Source organism: Calidris pugnax, unplaced genomic scaffold (assembly GCF_001431845.1).
Source record: "Calidris pugnax isolate Ruff unplaced genomic scaffold, ASM143184v1 scaffold347, whole genome shotgun sequence".
Taxonomy (NCBI): Eukaryota; Metazoa; Chordata; class Aves; order Charadriiformes; family Scolopacidae; genus Calidris; species Calidris pugnax.
This window is the reverse complement of record NW_015091298.1, coordinates 134269-161692: the sequence shown is the minus strand read 5'-3', so window position 1 is coordinate 161692 and position 27424 is coordinate 134269. Positions and strand designations below refer to the sequence as shown.

Sequence of the window (27424 nt, the reverse complement as noted above, 5' to 3'; positions counted from 1 at the left end):
GGACACCTTCCCAGCACCGGGAACTCAGCTTCCAACCTCCTTCAAAGTTTGCTCTTGTTAAACATAAAATGAAACTCAAGTCCTGTTTCATGATCTGACCTGGAGATAAATGTCCTCACCCCCGTCAGGGTATTTACTGAGGGTGCTGAGGGCCAGCGCACGGCCCGGAGCCGGGATCCCACCCGACGGGCTCAGATTTAAGGAAAGCAGTGGATCTGCAGTGAACTCGTGCACAAATACAACTGGCAGCTGGCTCTGACCGGCCGGTGAGCTGGCAAGGATGACTTCAGGAAGGCAAAAGGGCAGTGAAAGCAAGCTGATGAAATCCCCGAGTTTCCACCAGTTCCTCCAAGGGGAAAAATAGCCCCCAGCATTAAAAAAAAAACCAACCCAACATTCTTCATTCTTTCGCAAGGTCCTGGCTGTTTTGCACATTGCTGTCTGTGAGGAAGGACACCACAGGCTGCAGCAGTACAGGGTCATCTCCCCCTCTTCACCTGTGCTTCTCCACTTCCATCTTCCACAAGGCAACTGCCCAAGTTCACTTGTAGATGAAGCAGGGAAGAGAGAAGAGGAAGGAAATGGAGGCAGAGAATTAAGGAATTACAAGTGCAAAGTATACACCCAAGGACAAAAGCCATGGAAGAAAAGAGTTCTCTGTAGATTTTCCAAGCCTCTTCTCTCCACGGCCTGTCTTCATCAGGGAATAGCTGCCAACTGACCCTAGACCTTCAAAAGAACATGGAAGCACGTTCTCCACGCGAGCCAGATGCCAACATTGCCACCTTCTCATCACCGTGTTACCACAGCAAGACTCCAAGAGGAAGTGCAGTAGGAGTCTTGGCTCTTCCAGATCCTCTCGTTTTGTTGATTTGCAGAAAAGATTTACGAGTCCCTGTGCTGCAATCACACTGGGGAGAAAAAAAAAAAAGAACATGGAAGCACGTTCTCCACGCGAGCCAGATGCCAACATTGCCACCTTCTCATCACCGTGTTACCACAGCAAGACTCCAGGAGGAAGTGCAGTAGGAATCTCGGCTCTTCCAGATCCTCTCATTTTGTTGATTTGCAGAAAAGATTTGAGTCCCTGTGCTGCAATCACACTGGGGAGGAAAAAAAAAAACCCAGATGCCAACATTGCCACCTTCTCATCACCGTGTTACCACAGCAAGACTCCAAGAGGAAGTGCAGTAGGAGTCTTGGCTCTTCCAGATCCTCTCGTTTTGTTGATTTGCAGAAAAGATTTACGAGTCCCTGTGCTGCAATCACACTGGGGAGAAAAAAAACCACCCCAAGTGCAGCAACACACGCTGGAGATGGTCCAAGTATTGCTGTGCCGAGGCAGCTCGCGGAGTCCGACTGAAAAATAAATTGACCAAAGAAGAAATAAGGGTAGACCTAAAAAAGAAGACTGAGGAAGGAGGGAACTGCTCCAGGCACCAGCGTGTCCCAGTTCCAGCCCACCACCGGAACGGTGCGGTAGCGGTTCCTGTCTCCTGTAAGCAGCACGAGGGGGACAGCAGGGGTTGTGTGGGGTTAATCAGCAGCATATTTGGAAACCCTCTGTGGCAGGAGCAGGGACTGCTCTCACTGCCACTTGTAGATCTTCACCGTCTTCTCCGTCAGCGTGGCCAGGAGGTGGGTTTGGTTCACTTCCAGGGGGCAGATGTCCAGCACAGGCAGGTCGGCCTGCAGCTTCTGCAGCAAGGATCCACTGCCAGCATCCCAGAGCTGTGGGACAGACAAGGGTCAAACGCCTCAGGATCCTCCCCTCCCACCCAAAACAGCTCCCTCTAGAGAGAAGACCTTCCTCAAGTTACTTACAGGACCCTTCCTCTCCTTTCACACCCTGCTGGGATGGTCTCCAACAGACTTCCAAGCACAGTGTCACCATGACTGCCCTCTCCTCTGACCCCAACTCACAAGTTCTCCTGCAGCCTGTGGTCCATCCCCTGCAGCTGAGCTGCCTTTTCATACAAAGGGCAACCCTCCTCCTCCTCCTCATCTCCCCTTCATTCCCAGAGAGCCTGCATCCCTCCCTCCCAGCACTTACCACATTAGCCATCCCACCAAGCCTCTGTTACACCAGTTGTGCCAGTGTGCCCAGCTGCATTCCTCTGGTGGACAACAGGGGCTCTCTGCCTGTGTTCCTCTACATGGACATGGACCACAGGCCTTGGCTAGTATTTGCCACGCTATCAGAGAGTTACACCTGCTACAGCAAGTACAACAGCCCGACCTGCCCAGAGTAACGTGACAATTCCCCACCAAAACACACTGATCCCGCAACCCATAAGGCTTCTCTCCTAAGAGTTGCGATAAAACCCTCCGTTGCCCTGAAAAGAAGGAGAAATACCAGGGCAGAATTAGAGGCCTCGTCGCCAGCACACACAAAGACGCTGCCATCCTCCTCCGGGCTCTGAAAAATGGCGTTCTTGGTCAGCAACTTGCAGGTGGGCCCAGCACTGAACGTCTGAACCGGGTTAGAAGAGCACACCACATCTTCTGAGGCCCCCGTCAGTGGGCTGCTGGTCAGTTCCATCATCACACAACGCACACACGGGTTATTTTTACCTGCGTGGCAGAAATAAAACGGTGAGCTCTGGAAAAATTTAACTGCAGGCTAGTCTCAGTGGTGGGAATCCAAGCACCACCACCCTGCAGCTGCCTCCCTTTGCCATCACCCAGTTCTTAACCGGGTGCATCCAAGCACCACCACCCTGCAGCTGCCTCTGTTTGCCATCACCCAGAAGCTGGCTGCTGTGGTTAGGGCAGGTTCTGTGTTTCTGCTGTTGAACTGGACAAAGAGCAGGCCAGCATGGCCATGACCAGGTTGCAGATGCAGACTGGTACGTACTGGGCCGGTACGTGGCGAGGCAGTGCCGCGTGTTGATCTCCGTTTGAATATCGATGCATCCTCCGGGTTCCAGCGGCAGGTGGTGAGGCCGGTAGGAGTTGCCAGCTTTCTGTTCCCAAAAACAGGCTCCTTCCAAGGTCCCAGCCAGGATTCCACCGTAAGGCAGCGAGGCCGAGGCCATCCGGGGCAGATAGGACAACGATACCATGGGGCACCTGAAAGCATGATTGGCAAGAGTCAGCGGTGCCCTCTGCAGCCACGCTGGCCACCTTGCCCCACCTCTCTCCAACCACGCTGCAAGGAAAGGGCCTATGTGGGCTCCAAGCAAGGAACCCCAATGGGTTTGTCAAGAATAAGTGACATTGAACGTGACTACCGAGCCTTATGTTTTAAAGAATCATAGAATCATTGAGGTTGGAAGAGACCCTTGGGATCATCGAGTCCAACCATCTCCCCTACTCTACAAAGTCCTCCCCTACACCATGTCCCTCAGCACTGCATCTAAACGGCCCTTGAACACATCCAGGGATGGTGACTCCACCCCCTCCCTGGGCAGCCTGTTCCAATGCCCAATCACTCTTTCGGTGAAAAATTCCTTCCTAATGTTCAATCTAAACCTCCCCTGTTGGAGCTTGAAGCCGTTCCCTCTCGTTCTGTCACTAATTACCTGTGAGAAGAGACCAGCACCAACCTCTCTACAGTGTCCTTTCAAGTAGCTGTAGAGAGTGATGAGGTCTCCCCTCAGCCTCCTCTTCCTCACACTAAACAGTCCCAGCTCCCTCAGCTGCTCCTCATACGATTTGTTTTCCAGCCCCCTCACCAGCTTCGTTGCCCTCCTCTGCACTCGCTCCAGCACCTCCAGATCTCTCTTGTATTGAGGTGCCCAAAACTGGACACAACACTCGAGGTGTGGCCTCACCAGTGCTGAGTACAGGGGCACAATCACCTCCCTACTAGCATCAGAACAGCCCATGTCAGATGCGTGTAAATCAGCATTGATTCCCTGAGTAGAAGAGGTGGAGGCATCTCACACCTCTTGTCATTTGTCGTTTCCAAATTAAATACTAAATCCAGCTCCAAAACAAATTCAGTTCTCCTGCTCAGACTGCACTGGTGGGTCCATTTCTCACCACTGTGTGCCTTAAGAAGGTGCAGGTGCCAAGCACTCATACCAAATTACACACACACCATGCAGCCTTATGAGAGGCTTCTACCATCGGCGTTGAATTTGAATTTTTGAACAAGAGATTCACATAAACCAATTTAAACTATTACACTTGCTGTGGGGTTTACGGAAGAAGCTATTTTTAGCTTAATGTATATCAGAGAAGTGGAGAGGAATGAAAAATCCTTATGCCATACTTGGATTTCTGAGGGACTAGCTCCTGGACGTGAGAGTTGGTGTCTCTCAAATCATAGATCATGATAGAGCCGTTGACCAGGCCAGCGTAGATGTAGTTGGTATCATCCAGACACCAGCAGCAGCTCCAGACAGGACGGCCAGTGTTGTACGTCTGCACCACAGTGTTTGTTGCCAAGCTGCAGAAGAAAAGCAAAGCGTTGGCCCATTGCACAAGCATCTACTGATGAGAAAATAGCATCATTAAGGTAAGCAAATCTGGCTTTTTAAAGTCTTTAAGACAGAAGCGAGCATCTCTCTTCAGACTGAATTCTGAATTAACTCCTCCTTTACTCCAGACATGAACCCGGAAAATCTAGACAGAATAATCACTGGGATATTGTCCAGTGATTTATAATTCTTCCAGGCCAATGCTTCTTTCTCCAGATTGATCTTTGGAGACTGGAAAAGGAAATCTCAGAGCAGGGTCTCGACTGCCTTACTGGAAAGGGAAAGCAAAGTTACTTTTCTGGAAACAATTAGGAGAAGCAACTCTAGTGTAATCCCGTAATACCACATATTCCTGAGATCACAGGGCTCCTCTCCTCAGATTACATCTCTCATTAATTATTTCCCTCTATTTACACAAAGAGAAACAGCGCTTATGCTTCAAAAGGCTACAGTTCAGACAAGGGTGAGGCAGCGAGTGGGGTTAAGAGCAGATTTATAGTGTTAATTCTTTAGAAACTCCATTTGTGGAAGGAAGAAGAGGGGAGTACACGGAGGGGCACAAGCCAGAATGGCAGATGAAGGTGGTGTCGGAGGGGGACGGATTTGCAAAGGGCAATAGTCAACATGGGCTCAGCACATCGAGAACAGTGCGAGACGAGGGGACAGCACAGCTCAGAGGGACTCTGGACACCCTTCACAACACACAGGGTGGGCTTCTCCCTGGGGAAGGTGATTAGGCTCAGAACTCCTGAGAAGTGAGTCATTGCTCCCCGGTAAGTAGAAGGGGAAGAACCACAAAGTTTTCCCCAGCCAGGTTTGGCTAAGGCAGGGTTTGGTATCAGAACAGCGATGGGTTCAAAACAACAGGAAAACCACCCCAAAGTCATGGTGCTATTTGGAGATTAATGACATTGTGGATAATCCCTGCTGGCAGGATGACTATGTAATCAGTAACTAGAGAAGAAAGATGACCAAAGGAGGACTTTTCTTTCAGAGAGAGACTGAAAGAAGTATGAAGGTGCTGCTGGAGCAAACACTTAACTCCAAGACACTCTGGGATCAAGCACAAAAGCAAGAGCACCACAAGGCAAGTGCCTGAGCAGAGATTGCAACAAGCAGCAGTTCTCCAGGTTAAGCCATGAAAAGAGTATCAACCTCATCGGTTAGAAATCTGACTTCAGCATCAGAGACAGTTTTGTTTACTTTTAACTAGTCTAGCAAACATTTCAACATGGTGGCAGGAAAGCAACATTCTTTACATTTTTGCTGCAGGATTAAGTTCTCTTCATTGTTTCACTCGTACCCTCCCCTGTTGGACCTTGAAGCAGTTCCCTCTCCTTCTGTCACTAATTACCTGCGAGAAGAGACCAGCCCCAACCTCTCTACAGTGTCCTTTCAGGTAGTTGTAGAGAGTGATGAGGTCTCCCCTCAGCCTCCTCTTCCTCACACTAAACAGCCCCAGCTCCCTCAGCCGCTCCTCATACGATTTGTTTTCCAGCCCCCTCACCAGCTTCGTTGCCCTCCTCTGCACTCGCTCCAGCACCTCCAGATCTCTCTTGTATTGAGGTGCCCAAAACTGGACACAACACTCGAGGTGTGGCCTCACCAGTGCTGAGTACAGGGGCACAATCACCTCCCTACTAGCATCAGAACAGCCCATGTCAGATGCGTGTAAATCAGCATTGATTCCCTGAGTAGAAGAGGTGGAGGCATCTCACACCTCTTGTCATTTGTCGTTTCCAAATTAAATACTAAATCCAGCTCCAAAACAAATTCAGTTCTCCTGCTTAGACCGCACCGGTGGGTCCGAGTACAGGGGCACAATCACCTCCCTACTAGCATCAGAACAGCCCATGTCAGATGCGTGTAAATCAGCATTGATTCCCTGAGTAGAAGAGGTGGAGGCATCTCACACCTCTTGTCATTTGTCGTTTCCAAATTAAATACTAAATCCAGCTCCAAAACAAATTCAGTTCTCCTGCTCAGACTGCACTGGTGGGTCCATTTCTCACCACTGTGTGCCTTAAGAAGGTGCAGGTGCCAAGCACTCATACCAAATTATACACACACCATGCAGCCTTATGAGAGGCTTCTACCATCGGCGTTGAATTTGAATTTTTGAACAAGAGATTCACATAAACCAATTTAAACTATTACACTTGCTGTGGGGTTTACGGAAGAAGCTATTTTTAGCTTAATGTATATCAGAGAAGTGGAGAGGAATGAAAAATCCTTATGCCATACTTGGATTTCTGAGGGACTAGCTCCTGGACGTGAGAGTTGGTGTCTCTCAAATCATAGATCATGATAGAGCCGTTGACCAGGCCAGCGTAGATGTAGTTGGTATCATCCAGACACCAGCAGCAGCTCCAGACAGGACGGCCAGTGTTGTACGTCTGCACCACAGTGTTTGTTGCCAAGCTGCAGAAGAAAAGCAAAGCGTTGGCCCATTGCACAAGCATCTACTGATGAGAAAATAGCATCATTAAGGTAAGCAAATCTGGCTTTTTAAAGTCTTTAAGACAGAAGCGAGCATCTCTCTTCAGACTGAATTCTGAATTAACTCCTCCTTTACTCCAGACATGAACCCGGAAAATCTAGACAGAATAATCACTGGGATATTGTCCAGTGATTTATAATTCTTCCAGGCCAATGCTTCTTTCTCCAGATTGATCTTTGGAGACTGGAAAAGGAAATCTCAGAGCAGGGTCTCGACTGCCTTACTGGAAAGGGAAAGCAAAGTTACTTTTCTGGAAACAATTAGGAGAAGCAACTCTAGTGTAATCCCGTAATACCACATATTCCTGAGATCACAGGGCTCCTCTCCTCAGATTACATCTCTCATTAATTATTTCCCTCTATTTACACAAAGAGAAACAGCGCTTATGCTTCAAAAGGCTACAGTTCAGACAAGGGTGAGGCAGCGAGTGGGGTTAAGAGCAGATTTATAGTGTTAATTCTTTAGAAACTCCATTTGTGGAAGGAAGAAGAGGGGAGTACACGGAGGGGCACAAGCCAGAATGGCAGATGAAGGTGGTGTCGGAGGGGGACGGATTTGCAAAGGGCAATAGTCAACATGGGCTCAGCACATCGAGAACAGTGCGAGACGAGGGGACAGCACAGCTCAGAGGGACTCTGGACACCCTTCACAACACACAGGGTGGGCTTCTCCCTGGGGAAGGTGATTACGCTCAGAACTCCTGAGAAGTGAGTCATTGCTCCCCGGTAAGTAGAAGGGGAAGAACCACAAAGTTTTCCCCAGCCAGGTTTGGCTAAGGCAGGGTTTGGTATCAGAACAGCGATGGGTTCAAAACAACAGGAAAACCACCCCAAAGTCATGGTGCTATTTGGAGATTAATGACATTGTGGATAATCCCTGCTGGCAGGATGACTATGTAATCAGTAACTAGAGAAGAAAGATGACCAAAGGAGGACTTTTCTTTCAGAGAGAGACTGAAAGAAGTATGAAGGTGCTGCTGGAGCAAACACTTAACTCCAAGACACTCTGGGATCAAGCACAAAAGCAAGAGCACCACAAGGCAAGTGCCTGAGCAGAGATTGCAACAAGCAGCAGTTCTCCAGGTTAAGCCATGAAAAGAGTATCAACCTCATCGGTTAGAAATCTGACTTCAGCATCAGAGACAGTTTTGTTTACTTTTAACTAGTCTAGCAAACATTTCAACATGGTGGCAGGAAAGCAACATTCTTTACATTTTTGCTGCAGGATTAAGTTCTCTTCATTGTTTCACTCGTGGGAAAGAATTGGGAATAATCAGCCATGTAACAGACACGTCTCCTGCCCTACACTGGCAGATGTGCATCGAGATGTTAAAATAACTCAATAAGAATCAGCCAACGAAGTTTTGAGGCAGCTTAAGATGGAAGAGCAGCAGAGTAGCAAGAAAACACACTTCATAAGCTGTAAATTCTAACAGGACTGGACATGTTTTTCTCTCAGCTTTTGCATAATGAGCCTCCAAAGTGCTGCTCCAAATCTCCACTAGCTCTAGAGAACCTGTGTTCCTCTAGCAGGTGCTCAGCAATTGCTGCCTAGACATTTCATCTCCCAGATCAATTCCGTGCTCTGCAAGAAGTTTAAAAGCCAACATTAGCTCAGGGATGAAAGCTCCCAACCTAAACACCCCTTGTTTCTGTTTTATGCCAGGAGTTCCCATGCTTCACACATGAGTAAATTTCACATCCATATATCATGCTACCTTTTTTTTTTTTCTCCTCAACACAACTTGGCCAATCCATGTTGAATTACTTGTTCTGCACTGAATCCTCCACCAGAAAAATGATCAGACACAGGTAGTTCTATAAAAGATGTGAAAGCATGAACAAGTTTCTCTCTCTGCTAGTGCCCACATGCAGGAAGAACATGCAGACCTGACCTTGTTCTGCACTGAATCCTCCACCAGAAAATTATCAGAGACAGGTAGTTCTATAAAACCTCCACCTAAAAGATGTGAAAGCATGAACAAGTCTCTCTCTCTGCTAGTGCACACATGCAGGAAGAACATGCAGACCTGAGCTCACCTCAGCAGCATCTTTTGGAAAGCACAACAGCAAGTGCTGTAAGACATTTCTAGCAAGACAGAACAAAAACCCAACCCAGCCTCTTGCACGCAGCCAAACTCGGCTGGGCCAGGCTTCTCCCCCGAGCAGGGCTCACCTGGTCAGTTTGAGAGTGTTGTCCAGAGCAGCAGAGAGCAGCAAACCATCCGCTCGCCGGCCGAAAGCCAGGCCCCGGATCTGCTTACTGTGGATGGGGATGTACTGACTGCTCTTCAGGTTGGCCACGCTCATCATCTTCACACCACAACCTGACACAGAAGGAAGATAAAAGCAGGTTATCGCAGAGCAGCCTCTGTGTAGAACTAGGAATTCTACACCAGAATAATAATATCTTTACTGAAACCTGTGGGGGGATGAATTCATACAAGTTATTTGCTGTTCTGGACAAGAACTGCCACAAATTGTTCTTTAGTTCAAATGGCAACAAGGCTAAATCCCCCAGGATGCCAGCCAGCAAGGGCAAACCCAGCAGCAGTGTTACAACTCCCGTGACAAGAGCCTGCTGCTCTTTAGCCGGTTTCTTCAAAGACCTTCTTGCCCAGATAAAAACCACACCCAGTAGGATTACACGGCTATTTAAGAGGACAAGTGTCACTGCAAAGAATGCTTACAGGTGAACTTAACCTGTGTGCTACAAGAGTCACCACAAAGCCTCCCATTCAGAGAAAAAAAATAAGGTCAGTTGAATTCGGAAAAACAATTCCCTTATGCCCAGATAAGGCATATTAATTTCCAAACCATTCCCCAAATAAAGTTAAGCTTCATCATTCAGAAAGCATTGAAGTACTTTGCAAATAAACTCTCGGGCTCCTAATGCTGCATCTATTTTATTGAAAAAAAGGGAAGTTGGCACTGGTCCAGACGTCAGGTCACTTGCCTCAGGCTGTTAACAGTGAGACAGAATCGGGGCTGCCCATGACTTCTTGGCTTCTTATTTCCTCACTGGGAAATAGAGCTATCATTCATATTAGATTCCTTTATTTTGCTTTTGGTTTTCCATTTTCTTTCTTTTTCTTTTTTTTTGTTGAAGAGTATTGACAAACCAGCTGCATGTGGATCAACCCCCCTCCCACCTGGGGAGTGATGTTTCTCACTCAAGCGCTGGAAACTTCTCTACAAGCCCTTGTGCACCAGCCCCTTGCTCTTTTAGAAGACCCACTTGTATTTTTTTTTTGCACAGGATCATCCTCACATCTTCATCACAGAGCACCAGACACACCTTCTACCTTCCTGTGGATGTGACACTTCAGCAGAAAAGCCAGAGAGCCCCTGCTAAAATTCTGCCAGAGAAGTGATGGGGCAAACAAGCTCCTTGGCTTGGCAGAAGCTACCAGTGCAGGGGCCAGATGGACGACAGGGAGTCTTGTTGAGCATTCCCAGTTTACAAGGCACATGCAAAGGCCAAGCAAGAGAAGGGGGGAGCGGGGAGCAAGTAGAAAAAAACATTTAACTTTCACCTATGAAACCCCAAATCTCAACTCGCTTAATTACCAGGAATAAAAGTAGACTGTGGAGAAGGCTGTGATACCACGAGGCAACTCAGCGAGTCGCAGTATGCCATCACTCTGCAGTTCCCTGCCTGGGACACCACAAAGACCTTTTCCAAGTGGTACTTGCGCTGGCTTTGGCTGGAGGGGATGCTGCCTGGGAGGAAGGTGCGGGAGCTGCTGGGCTGCTGAGAAGCACTCACGTTGTGCTGGGCCACCAGAGCCTTCAGCTCCTGCAAAGAGAAAGACCCAAAGAGCTTTAATGCGACGTCACCTTTTGTGCTCTCTCTTTCAGATGCTCCAACTGGACTTGCTCTCAGAGAAAGAGGGGGAATATGGTGCAATTTCCACGCCACTCCTCAAATGCTGGATTTCCAACTCCATTGACTATGAGAGCGAGCAACAAAAGCATTGAAATGCTATGCAAGTTCTGGCAGAATGTACTCCGAGTGTGTTATTGTATATATTAGACCCTGTGAGAGACAGGACTCTCGGGCAACACATAAAAGCCAATAACAATTATTACCAGATCAATGCTGTTTAGAAGAGAACGAACTGCCAAGTATTACATGCAGCTAAACCACAAGAGAAAGTCAATTAGAACCATTTTCCAGAATTTCCAGAATACCCCATAAAAAAATAAAAGCCCAAGTTTCAACAGAAAGGGCGTTGCAGGAAACAAGTTGGTCTATTTAATGAAGATGACCCTGTTCTTGTAAACCCCGAGCAGCAAATTCCAGGAACGACACAACTCTCAAGAGCTCCGGCCCTGTTTTCCACCACCTCCTCCCCCTCTCTTCCTCCCCCTCAAGTGATGAGTGCTGAAGGATGCTCAGCAGAGACGTGGCCAAGGACAGCTTCCACCAGCAATGAGGTACTTCTAGAATTCCTTTTTCCACAGAGATCATCAGGGGTGGGATGGGTGTGCAAGTAGTGGCACTGGCATATTATCAGTCAACTAAAAATGCCCTCCCTTCCACCCCCTCCAAAAAAAAGCATTTTGACCAACTTCTTGTAATCCAAGGGCAAAACCAGACAGTACAGAACCCCAGAGATATCAGAGGGAGCGTATATATTAAGAAAACTACTACTTGCTTTCTCTTGTCTGAGCAACATAGATTGAAATACTATGCAATTTTTAAACAATTAAAGGCCACAGGAGTGATATTATGAATATATTAGTAGACCGAAAGCTAGCTTCAATATTGAACCAGCCACTACCACTTAACTCACATCTAAGCAGAGGCAGCAGTTCTCAAAGAGGCAAGGTCAAAGATCAAGCTCTACATTAATAGTCATCATCAAGACCTCTAACTTCTGGAAACTGTTCAAGAGGAGAGGAATTATGATATTTTACAGAGGTCTGATCTGTTTTGCATCAAGCGCATTGCAAATTCCCCGAGGGAATAAAAATCAAAGCTGAAGACTCAAGATGATCCCATTAGAGCAAGTAAAGACAAAAGAACCTGGGGAGGAAGAAGAGGTGGGGGGTGCAGGGATGCTTGCAATGGCAGCTATAGCTTCAGGCTTAGAGTAAGCAGTCAATGAAAACACTGGTAACTTAGTAGAAAATTACTCTTAATAAAAAAAATTAATAAACTCATTATTTCTAAAAGGCAGGAGAATATCACCACCACTGAGGGTCAGAAGAGATTAAAATTATTTGTTCCTCTGGGGAGTTTACAAAGCTCTCCTTATCACCTGCATTCAACATTCAACTTTTACACAAGTTATTAAAAAGGAAACCAGGCAATTACAGCCACAAGGACTATTAGTACAATGCTTCCATTTAAACACAATGGACAAACCCAGCAGAATCAGAAAGTCTTACTGGAGACACATTACCAAGGTGATTAGAAGTGCTGCACTGCAGAACAAATTCCACTAATTGTGCTCAAAAGAACACTAGTCTGGTAGTAGGAGCCTGTACCTTCTTTTAAGAGGTTTGCAGAGTTTTCCTGGTGTTGACTAAGGGCCTCGAGGGCACACTCGTCTCTCCACACACTATGACTACCTCCTAGATTTCAGCTTGAATGAAGACAGTGGGGAAAGAAGAGGATACACAGCAGAAGTCTTCCTGAGGAGTATGCATGAGAAGGAGGAAAGCACAATGAACAGGGAAGGAAAACCACCAGCTGCAACAAATACAGAACTGTTTTCTTTTGAGTATTAGGTTACAGTTTTAATAGCCCATAGGAGGCTTTGAGGACAAAAGGTGGTTATCAGATGGCTGTCCCTCTCTGGCTGTGCTCCCACTGCTGGTCCTGCACCACACAGCCCCAGCCTCACATCGAAGAGAGAAAAACATGATGACAAACACCTCAAACTGCAGTACAGCACTACAGGCATTTCACCCTCCTTTGGTTCAGGTTTAAATTCAGTCAAAAGGGACACAGAGCACTTTTAATCGGCTTCAATCTATGTAACAGCTGACTGAGGCATCAGGGTTTATTTCTAGATCTTCCCCAGACACCACCTGGAGGTGAACACGAAGATCCCAAAGGTGAAAAATTTTGATGCAAGAAAACCATTAGCCTAAAACTCTTCTAAAGGAGTTAAGTTCACAAGTTTTTATTGATATATTGCCACCCAATTCTTTTTGCATGACCTGAAAATCCTATTTAAAAAAAAAAAAGTTTTTAAATATATATATATAAAAATATATATATATCTATCTCAAGAAATATAAACTGACCTCTGCAAGCCTCACTATGACACTTTCTTCTTTACAGCAGCATGCAGTTTTCTGTCACTTTCCTGTCAGTCCTCCCTTTACTGCTCCAAATAGAAACAAAGCGACTGCTTCCCATTTGAAAAAAATGGATCTCCTATCCCAGCTGATCAGTGGTATTAATGCCAGAAGCCAGAGGTGGTTTGCTTACCATTAGCTAACTTTTATTAAAAATTTTGGAGGAGTACTGCAGTAGCTCCCATCTGATTCTCAAGTTCTTTTTGCTCACAAAGGAAAATCTTTAGGCAAAAAAGAACCCCAAAACCTCCTCCCTACACATTTTGGTAGCACCACTTCCAAAATTCAAGCCTGAAGCTGCCAGGCAGTGTGCAGCACACAGCTCTGCACAGCACCCACGGCAGGCTCACATGTAGGAACACCACCGCCGAGAGCTTTCTGCCAGGGCTCTAGTTAGCTTCCGACCCTCTCTCCCCTCAAGTTCCTTTCCTCACATATTTTCATATAGCTAAAGACTTCAAACCATCCCTTTTCTAGCCTCAGTCATCTTAACTTCAACAACAAAGTCCAATGGACAAGACTGTTAGTGGACAACAGCAGGGAAAAACACGTACAAACATAAAAGGTTCTAACTAGTGACACGACTGCTGCCGAGGCACAGCTCTTGGGCAAGTTAGCAACAAAAAAGGGTTCACACAACGACTTTTGGGGGGGAACCAATGGCAGCTTCAACCAATTCAACCAATTTGCTTCCCCTAAAAATTCAGACACAACAGTTTGCAGGCAACCAATGTACATCATAACTATCCCAATAAAGTTTGTGCAACTGAACTTTGCCATACCAAATGTCCCCCTGAGCACACGGACATTTCGGACGTTCCTTTTGTCATCCCCCAGCACTTTGTTTTCTAGACTGACTTGCAGCTTTGTGTGCCAATTAAACATGTTTCCTTGCGCCATCAGTAACCTGGCTGGCTGAAAGGAGCAGGGCAACAGACTCAAGATGTAACAAGGCAAATTCAGATTAGATGTTGGAGGGGAGAGAGGAAAAAGTCTCCGTGAGGATGTTCAAACAATGAGATGTCCAGAGAAGCCGTGCGATCTGCTTGCACACACTCCACTCCTGGGGTGACAGAGCCCTGAGCAACCCAGCCTGACCCTGAAGTTACCCAACCAGGGTCCCTTCCAGCCCAAACATCTCCATGCAGGTGGTTGCTATACTAGATTACCTCTCCTAAGACAAGGAGCTCGTTAGGCATACCCTCAAAATACAATCAAGCAACTCAGTGACTTATTCCAGACTTCCTGCTGATTTTTTGTTCCCCAGCAAATTGTCTTACTTTGGGTTTATTCGTAGTATAGACAAGCACCTTAAAATTGCTTCCAGCGTTCCCATTAACCACTACAGGACAGTGATGAATGCAGTATAAATACTGAAACAGAGCTTAAAGAACACAGGATACTTAATCTTTAGAACATGCGACTTCAATTCACTTTGACTGGATACTCTATCATTTAACACCAGAAGAATTGCAGGAAAACATTGTGGACCTGCAGTTTTATTTTAGTCACATTTTCTTTAGGCCAAAGGTTAAAGTGGACCCATTTTCTTATTAGCTCTGATGAACTTCATGCAGGAATTTAGGCAAGGAATTTATAAAGCCTTATCTTAAATCACACGGGAAGACTTCAGCAGAGGATGTTGCTCAATGTACAGACATAAATAGCCAAGGCTATAAAAAAAATCCAGAAGTAAAGAAAAGCATGAAATTAAGTGAGTTACTAGACAGTGAGAGATTAGATACCATCTACTTCATACAACAACAACAAAAAAATAAGTAGCACACTGGCTGTGAAACAGGCTATTGGAAAACCTAGCACTGGTGGAACATGCCAGATAATTCACAGTTGGAAGCATCAGTGAAGTCCAGAATTTATAGGAATCCTGCAGAAGCAGCTGGGATGGGTTACAAAACATCCCAGTATTGCAGGAGCCAGAAGGGAAGCAGTCGTTTAGCAACCAGTCATTTATTTTCAGCAATTTGCACTCTAAGGGGACAGAGGTGCCTCTCAGCAGCTGTCCAACCCCTGCATCCAGCCTGTGCCATCGACAGCCCAGCTCTCTGGGCACCAGAAGGTGCTTAAGTGGAACGTTGACTGACTTTCACCAAAAAAAAACTAGGTGGTTTTTCTGTTGTTCTCGTGGTGTTGCAAACAGCCCTACCTCTTCACAAGCTACTTCTCAAAGGCTCTTGGCTAACTAGAGATAACAGGTCCGTCACGGGTTTACCACAGAGATTTTCAAAGCTTATTTTGATGCAGTTAAGAGGAAGATGAGGAGAATTAGTTTGGTGCCGTATCACCAGGCTTTGCCAGGCACCATGACCTGAGGAACCTGCAACATCAGCAGCCAAAAGAAAAAACCCCTCTACCACTAAGCTGCATTTGCAACTCGATTAAGTCTTAGAAGCACAGGTAGTATACATGAATATGCCAGTCTGGGATGTTTATAATACTCCTGATGATTCACCAATTGAGTTCACTGAATCTTGCTGCTAATTAAAACCGGAAGCCTGTCTCCTCTGAGGGAAGAGGCAGGTTGAAGAGAAGAAGGACTCCTCTGCATGAGGCTCACCTGAACTTGCTTGCGGAGTTTGCTGCATTCGTCTGTCAAAACCTGCAGCTGGAGACGACTCTGGGCAGATTCCAGCTCTGCCTGTTTCCTCAACAGTTGTTCCTTTTCTAAAGAGCTGGAAGAACGAGAAGAAAAAGCAACCTTTAGGAGTAGGTACTGCCTGGGATGCTTCTCCGGGCTGCCTGTTCCTGTCCCCACACTGCATCCCAACACGGGTACCACTCCCGTGAATTCAGGAGTAAGATAAGATCTGGTACCACACTCAGGCAGTACATTCACCTCGAGATGTTCTCGGTTATGCAATGAATGACTCACTCAAGTATTGTACCATAGAAACAACAGCTTTTCTCCTCACCCTCTCCAAGTGTGCTAATTTAGTAGAGGAGAGCGAAAGAGAAATCAGGGTGGGGTTTTTCCCCCCCCACTACAGAAGCAGGTTAGCAAATTCTATACCATCAACATCCACTGTAATATACCACGTCAGTAACACAGCAATATTGTCAAGCTTGTTTCTACTACCGGGAACCAATTTTATTTCAGGAAGATATAGCTGTATCAGAAATAGATACAGATAATTTCTCTGTGAATGCCCACAGAGAAGCCATATTTAACACCTCACCTTGAGCCTAAAAGTGCATACACACAATTTAGCAGTGGCAGTTTTCATAACTTCAATTTGTCTTTCATATATGCTTAATATATGAAGGAGTAGTTAAGAGAGGGAAGAAACACCAACACTCCATAAAATTATCTGCACATTTGGTCTGTAACATTGACCACTACATTCTGCACTTCGAAAGCAGCAATATTTCATTTATTTCAGTAGCTGATGTGCAGGGAGATCTCACTTGCCTAAGTACCTTCCAAATATACAAACCTAGCCGTGCATATTTACCAAGCACAGAATTCTGTCATTTCCCCATAGCACCTTCACACAGTTTTTTTTGCTGCATAAGAAACAGGTGAAATGCTGTATTTAACCATCGCGGACACATTCTTTACACAAACACCCAGAGCCTGAAGGCTGCCCTTTTTTTGGCATGTGAAGAACAAACCCCAGGATCTCATACCCAATTCAAGGCTACGCACAAGCGATATCGACGTGTGCATCAGCACTGGCGTTTGTCCTCTGCTGGTGGCTGTGTGCCACCAACCAGCCAGGGCCAGCAGCTGAACCAGACTGACAGCAGCCACCAGGAGACAAAGGAGGGGCAGGGCAAGCAGGGAAGGGCTGCAGCCAGACTCAGACACAAGCACCAGTTAGAGAGATAACAAAATTTGAACACCCAATGCCTCCTGTGCTCTTATTTATAGTTTGTTTTGCAGTGTGGATCTAGTAAAAGCAGCGTGACCCTTCTAAGGTACGGTTCAAACACTATCACGCAGCGGTTAGCTGGACAGAAAAGATTTTCCCTTTGTGACATTTACTCCTCAATCATTTCTGATCAATAATTACCAGGAGAGCGAGGTTTCTGTCGAAAGACTGCATTGAAAGAAGAGCAGAGTTAGAGACATCTAAAGACCCCAATTAAATTCTATTCACTACAAGACTCAGGAGAACTCAGATATCTGCAGCCCTGTAATTTCAGAATAGTATCTGTGACAGCATCTTATTGAAAAGAAATTAGTCCCCATTTTCATACCTGCTTTTCCTTTTTTTCAATAAGGAGTCTACATTTAAGTTGGAGGGGGAAGCAGAGTCATCGTAATGCTGGCTGACCTTTTGTAAGTAAAGCTACATGAAGAGTTTGACAAAGCAAGATGGAAAGTGATTCATATGAGAGATTACTCTGTTTAATGCATGCAGAAAAGATGGCAGAAAAGGTCAGCTACTCACCCCTCTTGCATTTCTAACTATGCCTCGCTTTTCTCATCTAATGATGAATTAGCAATATACTGCTTTTTGGCAACAACTCTGCATGTTCTCCCGTGATGACATTTCAGGATACAGCACAAGACAGCTTCCATTATTTCAGGGCCGCAAAGCACAAACTCAAGAATTCCGTTTCTTGAATTTTCCAAAGAAAATTCTCCTTCCAGGTGAGACACGTGCAGCCCAGCGAGGGCTTGGTCTTAAGACAGCCGTACTCATGATAATCCCCGAGGGAATGCACAAATTGCTTTAGACAATAGAGGAAATGTAAGCCTGAGGTGGAAGGCAGACTGCAGCTTTGCAATCAGTGAGGGTGTATCTCTAGGTGGAGACCCTGTACCTTTTCATGCGCTCCTGTTCACTGGTGTCCAGCGCTTTCAGCGTCCGAGCGTACAGGATCACGATGTCAGAGCGCTTCGCTTTCTTATTGCACTGGAATAAAAGACAAGTTCAGTTCATCTACAAGGATTTAACTACCCAAATCACGCACCCCTATGCCTACGCTAGGCATTATTCCCAAAAATTCATACAGTTTTTAAGGGAGGGGCTGTCTACCTGTCTATTTGAGGCTAAGTCCACAAAAGCACAACCATACCACAGGGTTTTTGCAAGACGCTCCCTCATAAAGACACCAGAGCTCTCATTGGGGCTATAACAACAGTTTTAGGTCGTGTATCCTATTGCATCTTTAATAACACATCACCTTGCTTCCCATTGAATTTGTTCTGCTAAAGCACCAGCAGCACAGAATGGTCAGGCAAGTTCCAGCAATAACAAAAAGAAAAAGAAAACCAGACCAAGAGGTAGGGGGGAGCAGGGGAAACGTCTAAACCAAAACACCAACCCAATTTCTATTTTGAAAACATCAAGACTGGCTGCTTTGGGAACCCCTGAGCATACTCCCAACTCTTACTTACATACTGTAGTCCTTTGATCAAATCCTATAGGCCCAAATCCATAAAAGCATTCCAGTGCCAGCATGAAACACCGACATCCCACTGATCTCAGTGACACACAGGGAGTCAGATATTTCAATAATTGTGTGGGCTTGTGACTATTTAGTACTTTAGATTCTCCTTAAAAAGAAGGGATAATACCTCCCTCTGAGTTGGGACTAGGAAGAAATTGCAGTGCCTGCAAGCTTACTGTTTTGCAAATATACTTTGTTGACGAGAAAAGAGGCAGTGAATACTCAGATCAAGTAACCTCCGCTGAACATTAAATTACTACGTGCGCTTAAAACGCAGACATCTCTATTATTTAGTAGCACGAAGATACCACGGGCGACTGTTTCAGATCAGACAACCCCCCCTTCCCTTTGTGCAAAGCAGTGGGTGGCTGGGACAGCTCTCCTGGCAGCCAGCGGCCGTCACTGGCAGGATCAGGAATGCTGCAATTTCACAGTAACTTGCACTCCAGCCACTTGGTATACACAGCACCACACACACCAGCTCCCTGCTATTCAATCAGAGAACAGCCAGTCGCAAAGGACGGCGACTGAAAACGAAGGGAAGGCGATTTAGCTGCAAGGTTTTCTCCAGAGCAAGAAGTTCTCCCAGAAAGCTTTCAGTAATTACATCAACGGAAGAAAAAGAGGGAGCAAGCACCTCTTATGAGTTGCTAGGGTTCAAGAAAAAGCAGTCACAAAATGCCAAATAGCGAAGATGCGTGAAGGTCTTGGAGAATTCTTCACCCACTCCAGGCCAAGACAAAAAAAATCTCACACAAAACTGACAAGGATAAGAGAAAAAAAAAAAAAAGGTTTGGGCCTTTGCTATGGCAACAGTGATTCTTTAGGTTTGATCACAGCACACATCAACAGGGAGTTTCTTGTTCAGAGGAGGAAAACCTGTAGAGTCAAGGAAGACTATGGAAGCTCTCAAAACGACAAAGCCAAAGAAATCCTGGGCTTCCAGCCACTGACTTGGAAAGCGGCAGAACTGAATCCTATTTACAAGGTACTCATTGACCTATTTATTTCCTTTTGGTCAACATTCCTTTCTGGAGAAAAGGAATAAGGAATGGAAGCACATCACAAGAGAAGTGGAGACCTAATCAAAAGAGATTGGTACTGCCCATGGAAACAAAGCTGAAAATAGCACCTTAAAAAGCAGATCTGCCACTTGCGAACGGACATTAAAGGATCCAACTTCTTTCTCAGTTGGCTCTCTGCAAGCCACCTTAACAACCTGGTCTGTGGAAAGGCTGCAAAAGCAGATGCAGTTCAAAACAGAAGATTAACCGACTGAAAACAGTTCTCAAACAGATCTCTTGCCCAATAAGGTATTCTTTATGCTTAGTTAATTGCTTCTAGGCATCTCCCTGCTACTCCCACACTGCAGGACCACAGTGCAGCATTCTGAAGCCATTTACAGGTTCAGCACTTGAATTCTCAAACTTCTGAGTCTGCTACTCAAAAATGCTCTAGTTCAGGAAGAAAATCCAAGTCAGGATTCTCCCTTTAAAGCACTGCTTGTTGTTCCTAGCCTAATTACATCAAAATAGCGGTGATTTTTGTTGTTTCTGACAGCTGGCAGAGGTGGCTTCTCCACGCAACAAGCAGCTGTAACAGTTACAGTGACCACACCTGCAGAAGTTACCCATCCCAGTGCACACAAATGTCCATTTTACCTGGGGGCACTTCCCTGCCTGTCCCTTGAGCCACCTCTCAATGCACGTGTAACCAAACAGATGTCCACACCGCAAGGCCGAGAGGCGGTGGTCCCCAGCGTTGGTCCACTGCTCAAAGCAGATGGCACAGGTATCCCCTTCCTCCTCATCCAGCACAGCTACAGGCACTGATGGCTCTGGTTTCTTTAGTGGAGTTCTCTAGGATTAAATAAACAAAACCACACCGCTTTTTTAGTCAAATGCAGCATTTACCATATTTAATCTATCTCCGAAAGGACTTAGGTCACCTTACCTGCTTTTGCTGGCCTTCAGCTTCTTCATTTTCATGACTGCCATCTTCTGCAGAAGCTTGAGACAAAGCTTGAGGTGGCTCTGCTTGGACCTGATTGGAAACTAAAGAAAGCATTGCTTAAATAAAGTGATAGATAACAGGGGGGGGAAAGGACCTGACTTGATCTGAAATCACTGGGGCATAAGATAAGCAGTGCAACAAGCAGCACAGGCTACATACAAAGCTTCAGATCAGTGTCCTGGATACTGAAAGTCAGGGAGTCTTCTATTCACCAACGATAGTGCTGAAGAACTTTATGCTTTCTTTTATAGAAAGCAGCAGAAATTCAGCATATTCAGCAAAAGATGAGAGGTCTTTTAAAAACAGAAATTTTCAGTATTTTTATGACCTGCTGGAAACAGACATATCTGTGTACAGGTCTATAGTTAAGCTAATTTCAGGCTACAACCTTGCACCATTATGCCCAGAGAAACACAGACCCCAATACAAATAAGTTATTTTGCCAGGGGACCTAAGCATGCATATTTCATGTGCCAAGAAAGCATTTACCATATATTATCTGTCCATTCACCCTGAAACTACCAGCTGGAAAGCTGCTTGAGATCTGAACTATCAGTTCTGCTGGGCCACATGCTTTTGTGGTGGGCCTCTGTTAGCCCTTCTGGTGAAACACAGGCACAGAGAAATGCTGCAGTTGGGTTACCACCACTAGCATACTATAAAAGAAGAAGAAATCACTGTCTCCTCCACCTCCTGACAAAACAAAAGAGTTATTAGTCACATTTAGTATTTGAGGCAGATATTCTCAGTCCAGTGGAGAGGCATCACCTAACCTTAGCTAACATCAATATAGCTTTCAGCCCGTATGGTTATGGGCTCAACGGGAACCAGAGGCTTATATAAGCAAAAAAGGCAAGGGAATTCCAGAAAACCCAACAGAGAGCATATGGTCACACAGTATTACACAGCACTTAACAGCTTGAGCTCCTGTCACGTGCAGGAATAGCTCAGAGCAAGCAGAATGAATCTGTTAAAAAGACACCTCATAGATGTGCCCTCAGAAAAAGGTGTCAAGGTGGGCTGGCCAGTCAAAACCAAACCTGAGGGCAGAGACTGAAACATAAAGGCATTCCGCAGAGACTGAAACAAAGCACAAAAATTAAAAAAAAGAAAAGTCTTGTTCTCATATTCTCTGGACATCAACCTCGGATAGCAAATTAACTCTTTGGCACTCTTACATAAACTGCATATGTTCATCACAAACAACGTCCCTGAAGTGTGTAGCAGCCTGCAAACGTGAGTCTAGATAAAGGATTGCGAGCCTGAAAAAGCTGAGGCAAGAGAGAGACAACCAAAAAGCCCACCATCCTAAGTATCTCTGCCTCCTCAGCTGAGTGACACAAGATGTTGCAGGAATGACAAGAAAACTCTAAACCGAAGCAGACTGAAATCACAAATAATTTTAAAAAATACTGAATCAGATCCTCCTCTGAAAACTGAAAGCACCGTTGACCTCCAGAGATGCAATTTGATGTCTCCAATGATACTCCTTGGTAAGTTATAACCGCAGAAGTGTTCTAATTACTGATCTCTCAACGTGAAGTTATTCTGAACACTTCCAGGATTACTTAGGAGCAGCAGCCTGCAAATAGCAAGACGACTGTATTTAACATTAGGGTAGCAGTCACCCATTGCTGCTACTGCTCTGAGGAACCACCTGCCAGAAAGCCTTGTGGCAGCAGCCTCCTCCCATCAGCTGTGGGCATGATGATCCCTCAGCACCGTCTGTTGTGGAGCTCGAAAGGATTTCCCCACCGAGTTTTGAAAGAGTGAGATGAGTTTCTGAAATCAGTCACTCTACACAGCTCAAATATAGCACAAACCTCCTGGGCTGGCTGCTGGAGGCGTCTCCTGGGCTGACGGTAACAGCGGTGCTGCAGCCTCCACTGCTTCCTCCTCCTCCTCCTCAGCAGAAGAGCTGCTGTCAGAGTCGCTCAGTTCTACTGTTTCATCTGAGCTGGGTTCCTGGTTGTCCCTTGGGACACGCGATGGCTCCAGACGCAGGACGGGTCCTGTAGTGGGCTCTTGGGTCCTGCTGAGTTGAAAATAACTGTCCAACGCTGCCCTGGGCCCAGAAAAGCAAGAAATAAAAGCCACAGTTACTTCAGGTGAGCTAAAGACTCAGATGTTTCTCCAGGCTTGTTTGCATTCCTAGGCTCCTGACTGCCATAGGAAGGTACCAAAGTTATCAAGAAAGACCTTCTCTGGTAGAGGGGCAGCCCCCGTTCATAAAGGCCACTTTATGAACAATCTGCAGTATCGTACAGCAAACATTTGTTTTGCTCAGCTCAAATAAAATCTCCTTCTCGTTTACAACAATGATATTGTCTTCTTTTGGGGTGGGGTGGTGGCGGAGAGAAGAAAAGCAAAAGGGACATAAGTATTGTTCACTAATAGCCTCACAAACCCCTAATTGCTATATCCAACCCTACCTTAGAAGTGCTTTCCAAGGCCACCAGTAATACTAGATGCACAAGGCTCATATCAGAGTCTCATTCCATCAACTACTTTGTGCCTAGTCTTTCTACTTTCCCTCTTCTTTTCTACTGGAACTTCATCCCTGGATAGAAACCTCCTCCCCTCTCCCCCCATCAGTTCAGCTATCGTCTCAATTACCCTTCAGATTCAAAGCAGAAGTTCGTCAGGTTGCCTTCCAGCCCTGAGAACTCCAGTGACCTTCACACGCAATCCAAGGGCAAACAGTACAGTTATGTTTAATCATCTGGGAAGAGATGAGTTCTCAGTCTCACTGAATTTAAAGGCAATGCTCCAGTTAATTATAATTTCACCCTTGACATTTACAAAAACTACAAAGATGAGACAAAAACCAAACAAACCAGAAATAGGGACTTCTTTCTGGCTGGAGAGCTTCACCCTTTAAACCCATCACAAATAGAATTAAACATAGAATTTTTACTTTCTTTGCCTGGAGGTAATAACAAAAAAAAAAAAAAAACCCTGCAGAAAAATATTAGTTCACATGTTTGTGGAAGTTTCTGCAGCAACTGTCACCAGAAAACTTAATCGGGCAGTGCCCAAATCAAAGGTGAAATGCAAAACAGAGCACAAGCTCCACTGAGCTAAATGCTGGCCGGAACTGTGGAGAGTCAGCACTGCTGCAGGGAGCACCCACAGGAATCTGGCAGAGCGGAGGGAACGGGGCGAGCAGAAGCTCTGCAAGCAAGATGGAAAGTGTGGAAGGGCTCAGGAGTCAACACCACCACTGCCAACATAAGAAACGGGGGGGGATTCACTTCACAAGAGCACAGATCCTGCCGGAAGAGATCAGAGCCGTGCCGTTACTGAGCTCACACAGTATGTGACCTGCCCAGAATTTGGCCACAACCACACACCTGGATGGAGCTGGGCTCCAGAAGCCAGGAAGCGGGGCAGTTTTAAGCTGATGCCAGAGTTGCTAAGAGTGCAGCTTAGACCTCATTTCATTTTTGCTTTACCTAGCACTGACAGTCCTCTGGGAACCACCCATCCTCTGCTGCCTGCGAGCTCCCCTGGCTCGCGGGCGCTGCGTGCCCTGTGGCACGGGCAGTGGCCGATGCAGATCAAGTGGCCCTTGTAGCCTTTGCAGCCCGCTGAGAGCCAAGGCAGGACTCGGCTGTGGGTCAGGCTCAGCTTCCCTTCTTGGGCCAGCATTTGGTGTGCCAACAGCGTCATCAGCAGGAGGAACCGTAACGCTGCCGCCGCCTTCACCGAGCGCCGGAGCACCCGAGGACAGCGCTGCGTGACCCGAGGGCTCTGTGGGAAGCGTCCCGAGATCCTCCACAGAGTAAGCAACCACCGGCTGGAGATCAACTTCCATCTCTTCTTGAGCCATTTCTGCAAAAGAGTTGAAGAAAACCAGGATTTATTTGCAAGTCAGCGCCCTACTTCTAGCCCGACAATGGCAAGAATCAGGTGCAGCAGTCAGGGACTACAAAAGCCTTTACAATTCAGGCTGCCCTTTCGCCTTAGACACGCAGCAGAGCTAAACCCTCTCAAATCAATACAGGTATATAAGCTGGCACAGAAGGCAGCACCCTCCCAGAGCCTGGGACTCAAAGTCTTTGCCTCAACAGCAGCTAGCACCAAAGGCACATTGCAAAAAAAAAAAACAACAAAAGAATCAATTTAAGTAAGCCCTTGGAGTAATATGGAAAATTAGGGATCTCATGCTGGCATCATTAGCTTGCCAGTGAATTCACAGGGACCTTGGAGAACAGAGTTTGGAAATATTCAAGAGATTCTCCGTGGTGAGCAGCACTGCACAAACACCCACAAATCAAGCCAGAAACAAGCTCTACAAAGCAGTCCTTTGTCTGTCGCATCGCTCTCCGGAGGTGGGTTTATTTTCAAGTTTCTTCGAGTAAAATTCCATTATTGCTGCAACCCTTTCTGACAGGCCTTTCAGATACTTTCACCAACACCGTGCCAACGCAGAGAGAGTCCCACAGCAGAACACACCAGGGAGTCGTTACAGGTAGCAAGCATTTGTGGATCCATATTCACCCTGACACTACATAAACATGAAATTTGCAGCAAAACCTCATGTATGTTATTTAAGGATGTCTGCCCTGCAAATGTCTTCAGGATAAAGATTTCAGGTTACCTCCTAAATAGAAGTACAGAGGAGGCAACAGCCTGTGCACTGCTAATTATTATGCCACCTAATTGCAGCACTTTAGACACCCCATTCTACAGGCAGTCTTACAACACAGAAAAAAAAGCTCAAGCTCATTTCTTTAACTGAATAAATACACGTGCCCCAAAAAAATAATCCTTCTTTGGGAGGGTGGTGTGGATTCAATTCTGCAGGCTGCTGAAGGTCATTCACATTCTCAAAAAAATGCTTAGGCAATCATAAACCTGAAAGGCCTTGGGAATCGCAGACCTTTAGCATTACTAAGAGCCCAAAGCACACACCAAAACTTGGTAGGCTAAGCGCTGTGCAAACAGAGCAAAGGCTGCTTTCAGTCCACCTAATAACTTGAAAATGTATACAAGAATTACTAGAGGGGGATGTATTAATGCCTAGATGTTTTTATAGGCCTTTTAAGAAGTTCTAACTTACAAAACATTTTATAATTCTTATAGTAATTTCCAATTCAGCCTAAGTTAGGCCACAAATAGATGTTAAATGCTACCTCCCACCAGAACAGTCATGCAGTCAAGATACTATAATACTCAGTGATCAAGTACTGCTTCTCTAAACTCACATTTCACAATACAAACACCACCTAGAAGCAAAACAGATCTTTATTTTGCCCATAAATTAACTGTGAGACTTAAAAATACTGCATGCATTCCCCATTGTGGGTTAACTAACCCTGCATAACTCCTAATAAACAAGAAAAAAACCAGATGTTAATACTGGTGCTTTCACCATTAAATCTTGAAGCCTTTCTGCAAGGGGCAAAGGCCAGTACCCCCTCGAGAAGAGCCCACCCAGCCATCACTGGAGGAGCCCACAGACAGAAGGTCTCCATGAACAAGCTTCTTGGGCCCAGGAGAGAAGAGCCAGGGTGCTGTCAGCGGGGCAGAGCCGGAGCAGCAGCTCCTCAGAAGGCCCTGCAGTACCAACCAGGCGGCTGAAGCACAAGCTCCCCACTGTGGAGGGGCCTCCTCACCGCGCACACCCCGCTCCTACTCCACAGCTCCACGGCTTAGCGTGCTGCACCCGCTTTAACCAAAAAAAACCCCAAACACCACCCAAAATTCAGCGCACGCTCCGCACCCACGGGTTTATGTCTGGCTTCTGACAGGGATCTCTTATTTTAACTACGAAACCCAGTCATGCAAACAGGGGAAGGAGAGGCTTGTCCTTCCTCAGCCGCAGGCACCCCAAGCCCTGGGGACGCCTCAGGCCACCTTCGCCCAGGCCGCCCCGCTACCGCCCAGGCCGCCTGGGAGGCCAGGCCGCAGCGGGACCCCCGCACCCCTCCCCGGCGGCAACCCGCGGAGGCCCAGCCGCTCCCGCGGTGCTCGGGGGACGCCAGGCCGGCAAGGAGGCCGGTAAGGGGACCGAGGGGGACCGGAGCGGGGGGAACCGTCCCCGCCGCCCCTCGCTCACCTGCCGGCGGACCCGACCGCCCCGCTCGAGCGCCGCGCTGCCCCGCCCCCGTCCTCGGCTCCCGCTTCTATTGGGCGAGCCGCGGCCAGGCCCGCCTTCTCATTGGCCAGCCGCGCTGTCCGTCTGCCTGACGGAAAGGTGGGTGAAGGGGGCGAGGGGAGGCCTGCTCTGATTGGTCAGAGGGCCGTACGGGAGAGCCCGGCTGATTGGGCGGTGAGACTCGTTGGGCGGGGAAATGACGGCGCAGCGCGTTTTCATTGGGGGAGCCGCCCCAGCGACGAAATGAGCGGGAGCTCGAGCGGATTCAAACAGGGGCGGAGATGGACGGGGCGATGTCATGGCGGCGGGGCCCTAAGGGAGCCGGGGGGGAGCCGGGCCCTAGCGCCCCCCGGGGCTGAGGAGAAGATGGCTCCGTCGCCATCAGGAGGGTGCCCTCCTGTTGTCCCAAAGCCTTTCACCTTTTAAAAGCACGTTCTACCTTTTTAAAGTGCATCATTTGCCCACCAGCCACCTCCCAGGCGAACCCAGGCCCCTTGCAGAGGTGACATGGTGGCCTTGGCGTATGGAGATAGATCATAGAATCATAGAATCATCTAGGCTGGAAGAGACCCTCGGGATCATTGAGTCCAACCATCTACCCTATTCTAAAGTTCTCCCCTACACCATATCCCCCAACACCACATCTAAA

The 27424-nt window shown here is 46.8% G+C and overlaps 1 protein-coding gene across 1 annotated transcript; it reads right to left on the bottom strand.

The window, feature by feature from the left end:
• Positions 1-1130: 1130 nt before the first annotated feature.
• On the bottom strand, positions 1131-26772 carry RFWD3 (ring finger and WD repeat domain 3). The gene is made up of 13 exons (XM_014960749.1): positions 26737-26772; positions 24128-24506; positions 22496-22737; positions 20613-20713; positions 20321-20518; positions 18030-18121; positions 15817-15931; positions 10497-10725; positions 9103-9253; positions 6672-6848; positions 2858-3072; positions 2357-2574; positions 1131-1731 (listed from the first exon to the last, which is right to left on the bottom strand). Exons 2-13 carry the CDS (start codon positions 24502-24504, stop codon positions 1588-1590), a joined length of 2259 nt encoding a protein of 752 aa, XP_014816235.1. The 5' UTR covers positions 24505-24506; positions 26737-26772; the 3' UTR covers positions 1131-1587.
• Positions 26773-27424: the final 652 nt, after the last annotated feature.

Coding starts and splice junctions, on each gene's coding strand:
- RFWD3 (XM_014960749.1), bottom strand. CDS start 24,504: ATGGCTCAAGAAGAGATGGAAGTTGATCTCCAGCCGGTGGTTGCTTAC. Junction 9,254..10,496: donor ACAGTCTACTTTTATTCCTG/GTAATTAAGCGA, acceptor CTTCTGTGTCAG/GTTGTGGTGTGAAGATGATG. Junction 1,732..2,356: donor AGGCCTCTAATTCTGCCCTG/GTATTTCTCCTT, acceptor TCTGTCCCACAG/CTCTGGGATGCTGGCAGTGG.